Source organism: Prionailurus viverrinus, chromosome B1, assembly GCF_022837055.1.
Source record: "Prionailurus viverrinus isolate Anna chromosome B1, UM_Priviv_1.0, whole genome shotgun sequence".
NCBI classification, from domain to species: Eukaryota; Metazoa; Chordata; class Mammalia; order Carnivora; family Felidae; genus Prionailurus; species Prionailurus viverrinus.
Window position 1 is genome coordinate 172,398,331 of NC_062564.1, and position 20,216 is coordinate 172,418,546.

General features: G+C 42.6%; 1 protein-coding gene across 7 annotated transcripts in view; it reads left to right on the forward strand.

Annotated features, from left to right (window-relative positions):
* The window catches only part of RBM47 (RNA binding motif protein 47), a 161,977-nt gene that overhangs the window by 44,704 nt on the left and 97,057 nt on the right, over positions 1 to 20,216 (forward strand). For 3 of the 7 annotated variants that reach the window (XM_047856069.1, XM_047856072.1, XM_047856065.1), the window contains one exon: positions 16,600 to 16,640. The exons of the other annotated variants lie outside the window; for them this stretch is intronic. Coding sequence is in view for 1 of the 3 variants with exons in the window: in XM_047856065.1 (XP_047712021.1) it covers positions 16,600 to 16,640 (41 nt within the window). In the remaining 2 variants the exon portion in view is untranslated. The remainder of the gene's footprint in view (positions 1 to 16,599; positions 16,641 to 20,216) is intronic. 7 annotated transcript variants of the gene reach the window in all.

The following is a 20,216-nucleotide window of genomic DNA, read 5'->3' on the forward strand; positions in this document are numbered from 1 at the left end:
ACGTTACCTTCATCAATCCTCACAGCGAGTACTGTTCCAGCGCTGTTTCCGGATGGAGGAACTGAAGCACAGAGAAGTCAGTCTCTTGTTCTCTTGATATAGTCTAAATAATATGATAACTCGAGAAGTTAAGGTGAAAGAGAAAATTCTAGAAAAGGCCAACAAAGGTAAGCTCTCAGATGTAAGAACGATGAAATGTAAGTAAGCTCTGACACGAGGTAAGGGTATAGAAAGAAAAAGCTGAGGAAACTGAAAATGAATAAAAGTAGAAAATGGCATCAGGGAGATCATTTGTTGAACAGCTATCATTTATTGATCAGGGAGAGAATTAGTGTGTGTGTGTGTGTTGGTTTCTTTACCAGGTAATAACACAGTGGCCCTACCTCTGATGATAAGATTTGTGCTGAAGTAGGAGAAAACTGTCCCCCCCCACCTCCCCTCCCCAAGTTTGAAGGTGTCTGTGATAAGGCAGAGATCTGGGGCTTTTGGTTTCTTGTTTGGCTGCATTCCTGTCTCTTTGTAACTATCAGGTTATCCCATACATCTTTTTTTTTTAAAGCGTGAAACACCATAGAGAGGACCAGGGAAGGGAACACAGGATTTTTTTTTAAAAAATTGGGACGCATGGGGCGCCTGGGTGGCGTAGTCGGTTAAGCGTCCGACTTCAGCCAGGTCACGATCTCGCGGTCCGTGAATTCGAGCCCCGCGTCGGGCTCTGGGCTGATGGCTCAGAGCCTGGAGCCTGTTTCCGATTCTGTGTCTCCCTCTCTCTCTGCCCCTCCCCCGTTCATGCTCTGTCTCTCTCTGTCCCAAAAATAAATAAACATTGAAAAAAAAAATTTAAAAAAAAAAAAAAATTGGGACGCAGAAAGAGAGAATAAATGGTCGAGAGGAACATCTTTATTTTTTCATGGAAGCTGACCAGGTGCCTATTAATACCGTCTGCGTTTGTTTGGACTGACACCTGAGCTGTTTCCAGAACTGTCTTCATGTAACTCTTAACTGTGTGGTCTTTCTGAAGCTGATGGCAAAGGTGGTTAATGTGCAAACCTGCTGTTGGCCAAGGACCCTTGTGAGTAGGCGTTTCCCGGTTTGAGGAAGTCCCTGTGGCCAGTGTGAGATGGAGGTCACTAGCACGCAGAGAGCTGGAGTTTGGTCGCAGTGATTGGCTACATGGCATTTAGCCTTTTTTCCCAGAACTGAAACTGGTCCCAATCCATTTGTTGGCTCAGCACTCGAGGAAGGCTATTTCAGGAAGCGAACCCAGAAGGAACTAAGAACACAGTCATGTGTTCATGAGTGACTCACTTAGGGTTTCTACTCCAGCATGTGACCTTCGGGCCATCAAATGCTTGGAGTGGGCTGAAAGTTAACGATTCGTTGTGGGAGGGGGAAAGCCCTTTATTTGAGCAACTCCCTTCTGTTTCCTGGAATGGCTTGAGTGACAAGTAGCATCCAGCGTGAACTTTGGAGCCAGCCTGTCTGAATCTGATCTCTCAGTGCCACCAGCTCTGTGATCCTGGGAAAGTCATTTAATACCATCCAACCTCAGTTTCTTCATCTGTAAAATGGGCATCATCATAATGGTACTTCGTAGGATTATGAATGTTATGTAAGATGATAACACACACAGTGCTTATAGCAGTGCCTGCCACGTGATAATTATAAAGGTTTAGCAAGAAAGGGAAACAACCAGCAATTGCTAACCTCAAACACATATGATTTCTCATTGTGACGTTGATATGTTACATTTATTTTGTATTTTACAGTTTGTGAAAAGCCTTCATATATATTATGTCCGTTGATCAGAGAGGACATCAGAGGACAGTAGTTAAAATGTTTCACATTTGTAAGTAAGAGGCTGATGAGAGCATGCTCTAGGAAAGATAAGGAGAAAGGAATTCATTCCATTGCCTGCTGTTCACCCCAGGAGGAGTTGAGGAAAGGTGGCCCCACCAGTGCTGATTGCATACCCTGCCTCTTAGCAAGCTCTGTGGGCCTCCGGGATAAGAGTGTTTCCCTAAGACTCCTATTCAGAGGAGAGCCTGGACCACTGACCTGGGTGGGGGTAAAATGAGATGAACTATTGACAACCACAGACTCCGAGAAGCTCTCTCCTTCCCACTGGGGCTTGTTTGCCAAGAGGCAGCCGCCAGGCACACAGAGCATCGGAGAGGTCACACCCTTTCTTTCCTTCCTGGATCCAGGCCATGGAAGCTTGTTATGTGTGAGAAAAGGCGCAGAGGAAACCAAGAAGAAACCAGCCTTTTCTCCTCAAAAGAGAAAAATTCCAAATGGCCAAAAAGGCACTGTGCCCTTGGCCAACAGGGTAGCTTCACTTGTCTTCTGAGGGCTAAAACCAGGACAGTCCCCGGCAAACCCGCAGGGGTTGGTCACCCTTGGCGCACAGTAGGCCCGGATCAAAGTGGCCCAAGGGGGATTAAGGACAAAGCTATAACTCAAATTTCAAAGCCGGGTAATTTGGTGAGATTTCTTTGTAGATAGCCACTCAGCTGATACTTCCTTATAGGTAGCTATGGTAATAATATTCCCTTTGTGAATGATATTGTTTGTTGAGCGGTTGTGTGAGGCCAGTAGCCTGCCCCCAGGTTAGGGTTTCTCAACCCTTGGCACAATTGATATTTTGGATTATTGTGGGATGTTGTCCTGTGCGTTGTAGGATGTTTAGCAGCGTCCCTGGCCTCTACCCACTAGACGCCACCAAAGATGTCTTCAGGCTTCGTCAGATAACCTCTGGCGTGGGGGTGGGGGGCACAGTGGCGCCAGCCGAGAATCATTTTGCTCCAAGGTTCATAATAGCTCCCACGTATTAGGAAAGGAACCACCTGATTATCTTTGTAAACTGTCTTTTCATTTTTTGTTCTTTCCCCCCAGTTTTGCCCCTGTTTATTTTTATTTTTGAGAGAGACAGAGACAGAGTGTGAGTGGGGGAGGGGTAGAGAGAGAGAGACAGAATCTGAAGCAGAATCCAGGCTCTGAGCTGTCGGCACAGAGCCCTCTGTGGAGCTCGAACTCATGAACTGCCAGATACGACCTGAGCCGAAGTCAGACACTTAATTGACTGAGCCACCCAGGTGCTCCTGCCCCTCCTAATATTTTGATAGCTGCCTCACTCTTCTTGGTCCTATCGGTCACGATCATGTGATGACTTCTGGAATTCTAAAACATACCTATAGAACACAAGTTGGTCTAATAGTCTGGAAGAAGTCATTTTGTTAAGATTTTTTAGAATCGGCGGAAATTCTTCCTTGCCTCAGCTTCTTCATTTGTCTCAGAAGGGTATCCTCTGAGGTTCACTGGAATCAAGCAAATAAAAGTCTTCTTAGCAAAACCGTAATTAAATTTGATCTTCTTACTGGAAAGCTTGTTTCCTTTCATGGTGCCAGCTTTGCTCAGGTGGCTTCTGAAATAATGAAAGTATAATCTGTGTAAAAATTTTTAAAAGGAGCTCCTTACCTTCTTGGGGAAAATTTAAAATCTTGAAAGTCCTGGGGCGCCTGGGTAACTCGGTCAGTTGAGTGTCCGACTTGGGATTTCAGCTTAGGTCATGATCCCAGGGTCATGGGATCAAGCCCCTCGTCTGGCTCTGCATTGAGTGTGGAGCCTGCTTGAGATTCTCTCCCCCTTCTCCCTTCCCCCCCACCCCTGCCCCGACCCTCCCCTACTCACACATGCACATGCGTGCATGCGCTCTCTCTCTCTCTCTAAAATAAATAAAATGAGAAAAAAAATTTAAATCTCAAGTCTAATGACCCAGAACACCCACAGAGAGGCTGTAAAACTAAAGACCGTTTGCACAGCCTAGACTCTTCCACCTGTCCAGTCAGGTCCTTTCTTTCTAACTACTTAAATGAACAAATATGCCGAACACTGTTCTCCAGTTGCTGTAATACGTCTGTGGCAAAAGATCATCTGATCCACCTTTTGGCCTTTAAAAAATGAATATTTAAACCAAAGATGTCTTGGGGTGCCGGGATGGTTTAGTCGGTTAAGTGTCCCACTTCAGCTCAGGTCATGATCCCGTGGTCTGTGGGTTCGAGCCCTGCATCAGGCTCTGTGCTGACAGCTCAGAGCCTGGAGCCTGCTTCAGATTCTGTGTTTCCTCTCTCTCTGCCTTTCCCCTGCTCGCACTCTGTCTCTCTCTCTCTCTCTCTCAAAAATAAATAAAACATTAAACCAAAGATGTCTAATACTATTTATAAAGTTTTACAGAAATGGAAATTTCAGTTATCTTTATTAGTAAACTGTTCCAGTTTTTGCTTACCCTCAAATTCAAAGTTTCTTCCTTTTCTTCCCCATTGAAGACAATTTCGTCTTCATGATGTGTGTTTTATTAGAACAAAATTTAATCTCTTATAAAAATAACACAGGCCACTAGAGGAGAAAAACACAAAAGGAGAGAATAAAAATCATGTGTAAAGCCACAACCCAGAGATAATGCAGATAATGTCTTTGGAATTACACATCTTTAAAAAATGCTTGTATTACATGCGTATCACATTAACTTTTCTCCTGTTCGGTTCTCACTAGGGATAGAAAACACTTCCACAATTTTGTGGTGAATTTTAATATATTGTACTTTTTTTTTTTTTTCAACATTTATTTATTTTGGGGACAGAGAAAGACAGAGCATGAATGGGGGAGGGGCAGAGAGAGGGAGACACAGAATCGGAAACAGGCTCCAGGCTCTGAGCCATCAGCCCAGAGCCTGACGCGGGGCTTGAACTCCCGGACCGCGAGATCGTGACCTGGCTGAAGTCGGACGCTTAACCGACTGCGCCACCCAGGCGCCCCTAATATATTGTACTTTTAAATGAATGAACAAGGAGTTTCGTAGGAGAATTAAACTGACACAGAATGCATAATGATGAAGACAGAACTTTTTCACTATTAAATTGTTTTATCCAAATAAACTAGGTATGGATATCAGCCGTTCTTAGTTTCTTCAGGAATTTCTTTATTCTATGCAAGTAAGTATATTTATAGCTTCTGTTCCCCTCTCCCTTTTCCCACAAAAAGTAGACTATTAGGAGAATTGTTTTGAACTTGTTCTTCTTCACTTAGCAATACATTTTGGAGATCTCTCCCTCTCAGTACATCCAGGACTTCCACACTGACATTAAAAAAAAGAAAGAGCCACATAGTATTCCATTAGATGGGTTTACCATAATTTATTTAACTAGTCCCCTGTTGATGGACATTTGGTTGTTTTCCAGTTTTTTGCTATTAAAAATGGTGCTGAAATAAATTATCATGTACACATGTCATTGCATAAGGATAAAATATATCTGTAGGATAAATTCTCTAAAGTGGAATTGCTAGATAAATGAGCGTATGCAATAGTAACTGTAATAGATAAATGGATGTATAATACAGTAATTAACAGATACATAATATAATATGAATAAGTGTCCTCCATAGGGGTTGTACCAAGATATACTCGTATTGGAAATGTATGAAAGTACCAGTTTCCCCACAGCCTTCCAATATATTACGTTAATATGTTGGTCTCAGACTTTTGGATTTTTGCCAGTCTGATAGTGAGAAATATTTCATTGTATTTTCAATTTGCATATTTTCCGAAAGTAAAGATTATTTGTACTTTGTCAACTGATCATTTCCTATGCCCATTTTTCTATTGCTGTATTGAGCACTTTAAAAAACTGTTTATTTATTTTGCGAGAGCCTCATGCAGGGCTCAATTTCACGAACCATGAGATGGTGACCTGAGCCACCCAGGCACCTATGTTGATCATTTTTTCATTGATTTGTATAAGCACTTTATATATTACCAAAATGAGCCCCTTGTGATATAAATTTTGGATATTTTCCTTTAGCTTTTGATTTTGCTTGTGGCTTAAAGATTTTTTGTGTGTAGTTGAATATATCAATCTTTTCTTATGGCCTTTGGTTTATGAGTCATAGTAGAAAGATCTTTCTCATTTCAAGGTTATGAAAGAATCTTCCCATGTTTTCTCATAGAACTTTTGTGGTTTAATGTTTCACATTTATATATTTGATCCATTTGACATTTTTCCTGGTATGAGATAGGAGGTGGATATTCAACTTTGTTTTTTCTAAATGAATACCAAGATGTCCCTGGATATTCCCTGGCTCTACTGCCATGATATTCCTCTTCCACGGTCTCCTAATTTTCCATGTGTTCTTGGATATATTTCTGGATTACCTGTTCCATTCTATTACTCTGACTACTTATGTGCCAGTATTTGATTTTTCCATAGAGGTCTCTATTTTATCATTCCATTTATCCCTCTATTGATTTACAATTCTGTTTTTATCTATTTATTCTAAATGTCTGCTTATTTTTGAGAGAGAGAGAGCAGAGGAGGTGGGGCAGAGAGAGAGGGGGACAGAGGATCTGAAGCAGGCTCTGTGCTGACAGCAGATGTGGGGCTCGAACTCACAAACCATGAGATCCTGACCTGAGCCGAAGTTGGACACTTAACCAACTGAGCCACCCAGGCACCCTGCATTTACCCTATTTATGACTAGACTGCCTGTAAGTCCATTACCCCCTCTCTGACTTTATGCTACTCTTTATAGCATTTAAAATTTCTTAAATATTTTTTTAATATTGAAACCCCGAAGACATTATGATTGTTTGATATAAACAGTGTTTATTTAAATTTGCTGTTTTTCTTTGCTCTTCATTCTAACCTGCGTTCTCTGGCTTTTCATTTTGGCATCCTTTAGTGGCCGTCTACTTGCAACAGACTCTATTTGACTGAACATGTCATTACTCATTTTTGAAAGGTGTTTTCAATGAAAATAGCATTCTCAGTTTATAGTTTTGGTTTGTTTTCCAGTGCACTGACATTCTGCTGTTTTCTGGCTTCCATTGTGGATGCTACGAAGGCAGTTGTCAGTCTCAAGCATTAATCCTTTGAGGATAACTGCATTTTGTAAAACAGGCATAGTTGATGTTCTGATAACTTCCATAGCTGGAGTCTGTGTGAGTTCAGTTTTGTTTCCGGTATTTTCTGTGGGTTCTCACTCATGTTGTCTTGATGCACCTGTTTCTTTTTGATTGGATGCTGGATCTTATATTTGAAACCGTAGTTGTAGAAATAGTTTGAGGTGTAGCATATTAGTTATGTTCCTCCTTGATCACACTGTTCACTTATTAAGGCTTTATACTGTGTTCCACTATCTGATAGTACTATTTGTCCTTCTGTCAGAATTTTCCTGATTATGAACCTTAGGATCAACCTGTCAAGTTAGTTCCAAACCTTCCCTCCTTAAAAAAAACACTCCATTATTATCTCATTAAAGGGGAACATGTTAAATTTATGCATTGATTCAGAATGACATCTTATAATGCTACATATTCTCATCCAAGAATAAGGTAGAGATAGCACTTAAAAAAATGGTGTTGGTATTTTTGGGTATTTTATTCATTGGGGGACTTTAGAACTATTCTTTGAGATTGGAACAGAAGTCAGTGTTAAGGTATGGTTTAATATATAAATAACCATTTTAGATTGCCTTATGTATAAAGCATGATAAGTTTATAATTGATATTACGATGTTAGACTTGTGGCCTCTTGATTCTCTAGCATTGGCTTTTATTTTCGTACCTCTCTCATCTTGCCCCATACTGAGTCATGTTAGACAACCCAAATCTCTGACTTTATCTTAATTCTGTTAGGCTAGCCTGCATTTCTTTGATTTTGTCAGACACTGGATTGCAATCCTTTCTTCAGATGTCTTTGCTGTGCTATTCACAATTTTATGTGTTACCCAACAAGCATGCTTGCTATGCTTTTACAGTCTTGGAGTCTGAGACAATAGAGGACAGTGCTTAAGACAGCAGGATGTGATGTGTCACTGAACTGGCCTGAAGTCTTGACCGGGCATCCTCTAGTTTTGTGAACTTGGGCTAGGTACTTAACCTTTCAAAGATCTCAAACCGTGAGATCATGACCTGAGCTGAAGTCGGACGCTTAACCGACAGAGCCACCCAGGAGCCCCTCTCTGCGCCTCTTCTTGGATGGCTACTTTTCCAAGCCTGTTGTGCGACTCCCCACCACCCCCCCGGCCCCTCTGGACCTGCCCATAAGCCAGCAAGTAAAAGGTTAATTCCTACTCTAGCAGGGGCATCGAGGGGCCTGCTCCAGCACCAAGCTGGCTGGTAGATGTGTGTCAGTGCCCTTGAGGTACTCCTGCTCTGAACCACACTACCGTGTAGATCAAGTATCATGCTGAGCACTGCTTACCATCACAGAGGCCGCTCAGGATGAATGAGAAAATAACTTCACAGCTCATTAATGAAACTGCCATTTGGTATCACATCAGAAGCACTGTGGAGGCTTAGCTCAATCCATTGCCCCCTTTGACAAAGTACAGAATGAGGAATGTTGCCTCTGTGGACAAATGGAAGACAGGTTTCTAGAGGAAGGGTTTCCAGCCCCTGCCCAGTCTCACTCCCAGTGCCCGACCTACCCAAGCCACCCGTGCTGGGGTCCTTCTTCTAGGCATTCGGCCCCTGGGGCCCTTGCTTAGAGGCTCTTCTGCCCCTTCCCAAGCATCCTCTGCCTGCTGAGGATCCTCAGACCTCAGAGGCCCACAAGCCGGGTGTTACTTTTAGAATACTTTCCGTTGCACTTGGGCAAAAAAGATTTTTTAGTAGGGCTTTTGAACATCATTCCTAACATTCTTTCTTTGGAACGGGCATTCTGTGTTTCAAAAAGCAACTTATGAGCAAACTTTTCTAAAAAGCAAGAGAGAGATTTTTCTTGTATTCTAGAAGGAAACTAAGTATGGTATACTTTACTCTTCCCCAGGTGCTGTTGATTCCTTCCTGTTGTTTTGAGGTTGATGGTAAACTCATAGACGTATTACCTGTGCTGTTTATTCCTCCTCCTTTAAAGCCACACTGTTTCCAATCTTCAGAGGTTCCCTGTATACTCGTTAGGATAGTCTAAATAGCAGTAGCATATAGACCCCGAACGTCGGTGGCTCACTCAATAGAAATACATTTCTTGCAGTCGTGGTATGTGTGCAGGTTACCAGGGTGGCTCACCGCCATGAACTCAGTTGAAGATTCAGACTGAGAGTGGCTTTGTGTTTTCCAACATGTGATGTCCAGAGTTGCCTGGGCACTGCCCAGTCAGCCAGATGCGGAAGTAGCCTAGAAGAGAGGGTGTGGTAGATTTGAGGGCCGGGCACCATGGTGTGCATCATTTCCTCTCCATCCATTGGCTCGAGCTCGGTCAGATGGTCACTTGTAACTGCCTTGCTGTGGTCCGTAGAAGGGAGCGACCTCCATACCTTGTATTTTTTATAGCGTCCAAATATGTCAGGTAGTTCCAATTGTGAATGTGCCCTCCTGGAGGATGTGCGTAGGGGACGTGCCCCTGCAATGCCATCCCTCTTTTGTTTTAACTTCAAGAAGTAGCCTCGGGGCGGGCTAGAGAGGATAATGTTACGCAATGCATGTCTGTCAGAGAAAGACCAATACCATGTGATTTCACTCATATGTGGAATTTAAGACACAAAACAAATGGACAAAAGAAAAAAGAGAGAGAGAGGCAAACCAAGAAACAGACTCTTAACTACAGAGACCATTCTGATGGTTACCAGAGGGGAGGTGGTGGTGGGATGGGTGAAATAGATGATGGGGATTAAGGAGGGCACTTGTGATGAGCAGTAGGCGGTGTATGGAATTGTTGAAGCATCGTGTTGTACACCTGAAACTAATATAACACCGTGTGCTAACTATACCGGAATTAAAATAAAAACTTAATAAATTTTTTTAAGAAGGAAAGAAAAAAAACCCAAGTAGCCTTGGTTAACAAAGCCACACTGGGAGGCGTGTTTATTACCTTTCGGGATTAAGCAAGTCCAAAGAGTGGACCACGTGGAAGGTTAGCACGTGGGCAAGTCCACCTGGGGTTCTGCCTGCTGGACACCATCTTCTCTGAGTCCCATCGTACATGCAGTGGGTGAGGCCTCAGTTCTGTGCCCATCAGAGCATTGACTGGCCATGTGACTTTGGGCAAGTCGCCTGCCTAAATCTCAGTTTTCCTATCTAGATCAACTAGTAGATATCGGAGGTATTTCACTGGTTTAAGATGGCATAATTCTAAGAATTTGGCCTCTGGAGATCCTGCAGAATAATTACAGCAAGCCACAAAGTTGAGGCGGAATTTTATAGCTGTTATAGCCAGTCAGTCATGAAAAGAAAAAAAAAAGCCAAAGAAGAGGAAAGTACCACAGATCATCAGAGCAGTCGTTGTTTAAAAGCGTATGAAGCTTTAAATGCTTGTGAATGCTTAAATGTTTATGAAGCAAATGGAGTTATTTGGAGTCAGCCTCATTGAGTGGTGAACAACAGCTCAGAAGTCAGCAGTCACATTAAAATGTACTTTTGATTTTAGAAAGGGCTAAAGAATGTCAGTCTAATATAACACATGGACCCATTCACTGGATAATTTTAAACTACCTGCTTATGCTACCTTAACATTGAACTTCACCTTCTTTGGAATATGGCATTTGGACATTCACACCCACCAAATATGACTCACACCCCTTGCAGTGAATTCTTCATTGATGTTGTCTTGTCTATAAATAATATCACTTCTGAGCAGTCCTGTATGTTGAGCCAATACTATTCCATATGGAAAAAACATATCAGTGAAACCAGTGTTAGTTTCTAGGGAGTAGTCATAAGTAGAAAGGAGGTGTTTTGTGGGTGATTTATATGTCTGTGTATATGTTAATCACCATATTGTAAGGAACACCGTATTGCGCACATGAAAACTTCTGTACGCTCTGGCCTGGAAAGGGCCATCCCAGCTGTTGAAAATATTGAGAGTTCATTTGCTTAAAGCCATGGTCTAAGAGTCATGGTAGCATTCAGAACATTACCATTAGCTTGGGCTACCTGACATTAGCTGATCTGAGTATTATGTCATGTGGGGTTTCATTGGGACGGGATGTAAGCTTCTGGGACTATATCTGGTAGGATTTGGGGCAAAGGAATGAAGAAAAAGGGACATTGGTTATAATAAAAGCTGTTGTACTATTATTTCTCAAGACATTTTTTAAAACTCTGAATCCCCAGTATATCACATTGCATTGAATATATTGCCTCTTATTGGGCCCATGCTCACAATAGGCTAAATAAATTGCCAAAGAACTGTGGTCAACAAACTTGCCCAGTGAGTAGAATTCCTCGAACAGTGGTTAAAAATGAGCGACTTCCAGACCCTTCCTTTGGTGGGGCAGATGCGGGAAGTCCAAAGCAACCCCAGGAATCTGATTTGGACAAGTTCTTCCTGTGACGGGCAAGCTTGAGAAACACTGTGGCAGGTCCCCCACCTTTCAGGAGAGGGCGCTACCATGGGGATGAGAAGTTCTCCCAGCGTAATGAAAATAAAGTTACTTTTGGGAAATGAATATGTTCTCTCTCAACCTGAGATGTACAAGGAGAGGCAGATCATGTCAGAAGAGCATGGAATTAGAGCTGGAGGAGAGGGATCTAAAATTTAATGGCACCCACCTCCTTGATGTGGTGCAACCTCAGTCTGTTTCACAGTTGGCTGATGTTATCATTGGGACTGGGGACCTTCTAAAGTCCAGTGACTTTAGAAGTTCCTCTCCTGATCTGTGTGCCAGTAAGCCCTGTCAACTTTTACCTGTCCAGCTTTTTCTGGGCTTCCAAAGGAGGACCACTCCTCCCTCTGATTGCCACAATTTTTCTTTAATTATGTTAATCTTACAGCTGTGGAGCCAGGCAGACCATGTCTTTAAAGACTTTGCATGTCTTTAAACCTGGTAGATTTTGAAGATTGTCTCTCAGGGGGCTTGCTCCCTGCATTGTAATCTGATTGTACAGATTGTAAAACATGAAATTGATTTAATAATAGCTTAAAAAAATTTTTTTTAATTTATTTATTTTGAGAGAGAGAGAGGGCACAAGCTGGGGAAGGGCAGAGAGAAGGAGAGACAGAATCCCAAGTAGGCCTCACGCTGTCAGCACAGAGCCTAATGTGGGGCTTGAACTTACAGACTGTGAGATCATGACCTGAGTCGAGGTCAAGAGTTGGACACTTAACTGACTGCGCCACCCAGGCACCCTAATAATAGCTTTTAAAGGGAGTAAATGTACACACTGGCTATTTGAGAGATGTTAAAATGTAAAATTTGCTGTGTGGTAGAGTGGAAGAAACAGGTTTCAAGTTATTGAGTAGGTCATGCACTGTGGACCTCTAGTAAGTGTTACTGACTAGATGGATGAATGAATGGATGCAAGACAGAGATTTCTGATCTCCTAGTGGATCTCTCATTTTAAGACAATGAAATAATGCCAGAATGACCAAGCTTTAAGGCTCACCCTACCCCTGGGAAGCCTTTTTTAAACAAAATACTCTCTCTGAGCCTCAGTTTCCTTCACTGAAATTAGGCCTCACAGTTCCTACCTCGCTTGGTTGTTGAGAGGGTTAAAACCAGACACATGGTCTCTTTTAATGCAGCGTCCAGCACTAGGTGTTAAAAATATGGCAAATAATGAGAGAAAAGGAAACTGTGTCAACTTTTGATTTGTTATGGTGGTCAGCAGAGAGGACATAGATCAATACAATGCACAGAATGTATTCAGACTTGAGATGCGTGGCTGGGGGTGGGGGTGGCGATGGGGCCACCCCCAGGCTGCACTGGGAGCAGGAAGAGGCAGGGCGCATGTCATTCTACTCGAGGAATTGTAAGCTCCTATCCGATTTAAAAATTCAACCCAGCAAGAACGCTTTGAGCTCTGTGGGTCATCCGAGGGTGGGAAGAAAGTGCTGGGCCATGCAAAATCTCATGCCTCTGCTGGAACACCTGTGCCCTGGGAATGTGGAGACCGCCACAGTGCAGAATTTCCATGCCCTTTCATTTTCAAGTCTGACCTTACCGCTTGACACATTTTAAAGGGGGGGAATTCTGCACTTTGCATGGAGGCGATTCAGATTCTGCAGGGGATGTTGGTGAAACTTTTCACTGTCAGTGACCCTGGCCATGGTAGGAAATTGCTGGCAACTCTGAAAATTCCGAGTGGTTGGCTATGTTTTGACAGCATCGTTTCAGCTGACTGGTCTGGTTCTTAACTGTTGTGCTTCTAGGAGAGTCGGGGGTAGGAAATGAGAACAAGGTACTTACTGCCTGAAAGTGAGTGCCTGGCTATGGGTGAATGATTCACAGACCCACTTGCTAATCCACCTAACATCTATCATAAATTTGACCAGAAAAAAGTAAACATTAAAAGTAAAAAATATGCTTAAAAGACAGTTGACTCTGGAACAACACAGGTTTGAACTGCAGGGACCCGCTTGTACATTAAGTTTTACCATAACACAGTGCAGAACTGTAAATATATCTTCTTTTCCTTACGATCATCTTAACATCGTCTCTCTAGCCTTCTTTATTGTAAGAGTACAGTCTATAACGTATATAACATACAAAATATGTGCTAATTGACTGTTTATGGTATCCGTGAGTTTCAGGAGTTAAAAGTTATACGTGGATTTTTGACTGTGTAGGGGGTCAGCACCTCTAACCCCCACATCGTTCAAGGGTCAGCTGAAGGAACACTGAGTTATCTATTTCATTTGTGCTGCTAGCAGGAATGAGGAATTGAGAAATCAGGAACAAGTGTTCTTTCTACCCAGTAATGAAGGGCTGACTTAGCAAAACAACAAAAATCCAACTTTTGCGCCACCAAGAGCCTTCCCAATTTGGGTGGGACCTGAAGGATGGCAGAGGGGATATTTCACGAAACTAAAAAGAACTTTGCTGAGCTAAGATTTTCTCTGCCCTTGTGTCGGTCACTCGCATGAGCAAAGTTAGAATCTCTATTTTATATTTAAACAACTCAGTCTTTCTTCCTGGGCACTCTTGACTCATTAAAAAAGTTTTTTTAGGGGCACCTGGGTGGCTCAGTCGGTTAAGTGTCCGACTCAATTTCAGCTCAGGTCATGATCTCACAGTTCGTGGATTCAAACCCTGCATCGGGCTCTGTGCTGACAGCATGGAACCTGCTTGGGATTCTCTCTCTCCTGCTCTCTCTGTCCCTCCCCTGTTTGGTCTCTCTCTCTCACTCTCTTTCTCTGTCTCAAAAATAAAAACATTAAAAAAAGTTTTGTTAGATAAAGTCTCCAATGTTCGCTTTAGATAGTCTTACTTGACTCTCTCCTGCACTTTGGAGCTTCAGTGTAACCTTTTAAACAGTTTAAAAGTTCAATAAGAATAAAAAAGAGAGGTAACAGCTCAAACCCAGAGAGAGAACATGTCACAGGGCAGCGTATGATGAATTGCCAAATAGATTTGCCCAGGCAATAAGGCATTCACAATGCACAGGTGAGAGAAGGCCTTGCGTATGTCTGCTGGGGAGGTGCTGGCCAATTCCTAGTTTTCTGTTGTGAAATTCAAGACTCATTCATTCATTCAGCAAATATTTATTGAGCTACAAGGATGTGTCAGGTGCCGTGCTGCATGCTAGGGATACGTAAGTGAGCACACAGGCAAGGGTCCTGCCCTCATGGAGATCACAGTCTGGTGGGGGACAGCCAGACAGTGAACATATAAACCCACCAGTATTTATGTACGGATCACGATGAGGGCTACAAGGGAAAGCTTACACCAAGTAAGTGAATTGGGTGGTGGGGAGAATAATCCAGTTGGGCGTGTTGGGGAAGGCTCCCCTGAAGAAGTAGTATTTGAACTGAGCTCTGAAGACTGGAGTTTACCTCAAGTACTCGTTGAAGTAAGAATACCGCTGGCCCAAATTAAGTAGCATCTTTTATATCCATAAATAATGAGTTTTGCAGGGAGGAATAAAAGCCAAAACACAATTTATACTTGTTTCATGTTGCGGACTTCAGGATAAAGTCAGTTTGCAATGAGTGTATGTGTCCGTGCCTGCACAAACACACACACCCTGTCTACTTACACACTGTCCTGCTCGCACCCCACCCACAGCTCTCCCATCCCACTGCACAGGGTAATTTTATAAAAGAATTGTGGGAAAATCACTCCAGGTCTACCTCAGCATTTCTCAGAAGCTCTTGGGGAGGCTTTTAGAGAGGTGAAATTTGTTTTTTAATTTAATTTTTTATTTTTAAAAAAATTTACATCCAAATCGGTTAGCAGATAGTGCAACCATGATTTCAGGAGTGGATTCCTTAGTGCCCCTTACCCATTTAGCCCATCCTCCCTCCCACAACCCCTCCTGTAACCCTTAGTTTGTTCTCCATATTTAAGAGTCTCTTTTTTTGTACCCCTCCCTGTTTTTATATTATTTCTGTTTCCCTTCCCTTATGTTCATCTGTTTTGTCTCTTGAAGTCCTCATATGAGTGAAGTCATATGATTTTTGTCTTTCTCTGACTAATTTCACATAGCATAATACCCTCCAGCTCCATCCACGTCGTTGCAAATGGCAAGATTTCATTCTTTTTGATTGCCGAGTAATACTCCATTGTGTGTGTGTGTGTGTGTGTATAGACATACATGCATATATATAGACATATATAGACATATATACATATATATGTATATATGTATATATGTATGTATATATGTATACATATATATATGTGTGTGCGTGTGTGTGTGTGTGTATATATATATATATATATATATATATATATATACCACATCTTCTTTATCCATTCATCCATCGATGGACATTTGGGCTCTTTCCATACGTTAGCTGTTGTTGATAGTGCTGCTATAAACATGGGGGTGCATGTGTCCCTTCGAAATAGCACATCTGTATCCCATGGATAAATGCCTAGTAGTGCAATTGCTGGGTCGTAGGGTAGCTCTGTTTTTAGTTTTTTGAGGAACCTCCATACTGTTCTCCAGAGTGGCTGCATTAGCTTGCATTCCCAAAGAGGTGAAAGTTTTGATGGCCAGAAGTTTTCAATGCTCTCTTCCTGAATGTGGCCATGGCTTCCTAAGATGTCCATTGTGCTCTGGTTACTGTCTGTCCCCGAGCCCTCATTAGATGGGGTCTTTGCTAGTCCAAGTCAGACTTCATGGGTGACGTCACCAGCTCACTTTGGCCATTTGCCTCACCAAAACCTGTTTCCTGGAGCCATATCAGGAAATAGTTGAGGTAATAATTACTTTTCAGCTCACGCTCACATCACAGATTAGAGACAGGGTGATATGGTGGCCGCAAGCCAGGGACTGCCTGGGTTGGAATCCGACTTTGCCACTGCCTACCTATGTGGCTATGGACAGCTCACTTCTCGTCATTAGTGTAAGTCTGAACCATCCTTGCCTGAAACGCACTGGGTTAGATGTGGTTTTGGCATCAAGAATATTTCAGATTTTAGAAAGGTAATGTGTTGCACGTACTCTACCTTGCTTAATTCTGCCAGCTGGGTCTGGTCGGGGGCAACATCATGTGATCAAACACATCACTGTTTCTTCAGCAAAGCGTGTGGATACTCGGACGCATTGGAAGAAAGGAAGTCTGTAGAGTCTCATTAGAGTCTGGGGAGCCTAGGTTTGGTTGCTAAATGACTTCTGAAAAGTACTCGGTTTTCAGAGTTGTACTATCTTCCTTCCAGGTGAGGTGTCTGTCTCGGGAGGACTCAGTGAGAAGACAGAGGTAAAGTGCTGAGAACAAAAGGCACCATGCAAGTGTGAGATGTTTTATAAAGTAAATTCATTTGTTATTACAGAGCCATTGTAGACCGATAATGAACTCAGTCTACAGTGTCATTTTTTTCTCTTTTCCCTCCCAACAAATGGGCCTTGACTATATGACAGGCACACTGGTAGGTGCTACAGGAAAACAAATGGGAACCAGAGAGGGCCCTTGCTTTACACTACCGTCATGGCACCTGTGGCCAGATACACTGCCTGCTTTCTGTCTTTTTTTTTTTTTCCCCCCATGATTGCCTTGCATAGCCCATTTTTTCTTAGGTATTTTCCGTGCTGGGCTATTTGAATTCTGTTAGAATCAAACCATCCCCAGACACACTGTTGTGCTTGGTATGTTGTCACATGGCATCTTATTTATTTGTTTATTATAGATTTTATTTTTAAGTAATCTCTACACCCAACGTGGGGCTCAAGCTCACAACCCCGAGATCAAGAGTTGCATGCTCCACCAAGTGAGCCAGCCAGGTGCCCCTCAAACTGCATTTTAAAACGAGAGAGGATAGGAAATTGTGACATACGACACAAGTAACTGGAAATGATTCTCAGACAGGAAATTATAGTTGAGACACCATGAGCGGAAGTATAGTTCTGTTGAATGAGCCCTGATGGCAGGATTAAGGGCAGTCGGTACTCAGGCATACTTCTGCTGGGCTCATTCCACGGGCCTGGCACCGTGCTGGGTCCTGAGATGATGGAAACGGATAAGGCACGCCCTGTGCATCCTTTAAGTGATCTGGTGTTTGCTGATGTTCACGCTCTCTGTGTGAGCCTGGAGAAGCCAGCCAACCCCTCTGACCCTGTCTCCTTACCTTCAAAACAAAAAAGCTAGAGTAGGTTATAAGTTTTTTGTTTTTTGATTTTTTTTAAGGCTCCATTTTACCTTCAAAAGTCTGTGGTCCTAAAGAATTATTGAACTGGTTTCTTGGTCAACCACTGCCCATCACTCTGGGATTCAAGGAAAGGATATGGACTTCTGTTGCAATAAGAGAGGCTTCATTCAGGGAGACCTTAAGAAGGATTTGTTGAAGTGACAGAGTGTTGGAACATGTTTCGTTGGGGTTTATTATCTCTGCAAGCAGGGATATTTCACTTCTCAAATAATGAATGTTGACAAGTTTACCAGACTCTGTTTTAGGAGGGAAAGCCTTTCTTTCATGGAGCTTATATTTCATTAAGGCAGAGAGATAATAAAAAATGATTATAGAAATGAATACATAATGTAATTTCAGATAATTATAAGTGCAAAGAAGAAGAAGTAAAGATAGGAAAAAGGAGAGAGAGAGCGAGCGAGCAGGGTTGGTGATTGGAGGGTTGTTTTCTAAGAGTGGTCAGGGAAGACTTCTAGGAAGAGGTGATATTCGAGCAGATATCTGAATCCAGTCAGAGAGAAAGCCAGACAGGGAAGGCTGGGAAAGGAAATTCCAGGCGTGGGCAACCCTGAGTGCTGAGACAGGGAGGTGAGAAAGAGTTGGCAAGTTGGAGGAACAGCCAGGAGGCTGGTGGTGTGCCCCAGGGGGTGTGAGGGAGTGGGAGAGAGGCAGAAGGGAAGTAGAGAGGGCCATGCAGACTTCTTGGGGGAGAGAAGTCCTGGGAGGGCCTTACATTTATTCCAAATGTAAGGAGAAGCCATTGGAAGGTTTTGAGAAGGGAAGTGACATATATGATTTAAAAAGAAATATCACTCTGCTGGAATATGGAGTCAACAGTCATTTATCAGGAATTAGTAAAACCCTTAAGTTAATTTAGTCCAGCCTGATATTACTGTATGTGGGCCAGATGCATTTTTAAGTAGATATTGAAATAGAACATCTATATCCTTACCTTTTTTCTCTATATTCCTTTTACAAAATGTCTTCTTTGAAGATGGATTGCTTTCTAAAGGGAAAATGTTGCCATTTTTGAGTTAATGCTTGTGCTCTCTTTTATCTTTTTTAGTGCAACTTTTGAAAAGGTATGCTATTCAGTCCTCCCTTCCTTTCTTCTTTCTTCCCTTCTTGTCCACTTCTTTCTTCTCTCCCTCCTTTCTTTTGAACAAATGCTTACCATTTCGTAAGATGTCTAGATTCCCGACATGCCACTGTTAATAAAAGCCAGTGTTTGGGTCGGGTTGCTTGGGGGTGGCCGCGATGGTGGTGGTTTTCTTTGTGCAAAGATACCTTGGAACATTGCACAAAGATGGTGGAATTGAGATTTTCAGTTCTGTTTTCTTGACACCCATCACGTCTGAGACACATGCTTGCTTCTGGTACACTGATTGCATGTTGCAAAAGTGAAAGCGAGTACTAGATAGAGTATGTTAAAATGAAGCAACAATTTAAATGGCGATAAACCATCTTTTGAACTTGCCAGCCTCAAACCATACATGCATTTTGTGGTAACCCTCTTTTCTTAGTTATTTAAAGCGTGGCTGTGACGCAAGCTTGTGGTGGAAGCCGCCTACACACGCACCCTCAGCCCCCTTGAGAAATATCTGTGGGCAGGCTGGGATTGCTACCTGAATAGCTTCAGAACTGTCCACTTTGTGCTCCGGAAATACCTATCAGAGCCACAAGAGGGCAGCTTGTGCAGTGAATCTAGGGGTAGAAAGTGCTGCTCTGTAGACTTAGGATAACAAGGGCGAAGACTTCTGAATTTTTCAAAATGTTTCTGGCATAGGGAAACTTTTTTATACTACTAGCCAACTTTCTCTATTCAAAGAGATGATGTTTTTGGAAATTAAAAGATATAAGGCAAGTTCTTTGACACAAATCTGTTTTCTCCTCTTCGGAATAAGTATCCCTTTCCCCTCGAATGCCCCTTTTCCCGGTCTTCCAGTCCTCTGTCTTTACTGAAATATAATTTCCATTTAATAAAATTCACGCATTTTTAGTTATATGTGGAATATATACAGCCCTGGAACCACTGTCTCAATTAAGATAAAGAAGTTCCATTTCTCGGGGCACCTGGGTGGCTCAGTGGGTTAATCGTCTGACTTCAGCTCCAGTCATGATCTCACAGTTGATTGCATTGACAATGCAAAGCCTGGAGCCTGCTTCCGATTCTCTCTCTCTCTCTCTCTCTCTCTCAAAAATAAATAAACATTTAAGGAGCGCCTGGGTGGCTCAGTGGGTTAAGCGCCCACTCTTGGATTTGGCTTAGGTCATGATCTCACTGTTCATGAGTTCAAGCCCTGCATAAGGCTCCACACCGACAGTGCAGAGCCTGCTTGGGATTCTCTCTCTCCCCCTCTCTCTCTCTCTCTCTCTCTGTCTGCCGCACCCCTGCTGTGTTCCTCTCTCTCAAAATAAATAAGCTAAAAAAAAAAAAAAAAAGAAAAGAAAAGAAATGTCCAATCTCTCTAGAAAGTTCTCTTGTGCCACTTTGCAGTCAGTCTCCTTTTGCAGGCCTCACATCCCCTTGAATCTTTAATGTTTGAAAAATTTTTACCTGAGACAAATCATTTTGTAAATAAAGCAATGGCCATGTACAAATAGTAGGGTTTTCTAAGGTGAGAGTTCTGGAGAGACCAAGGGAATCAGAA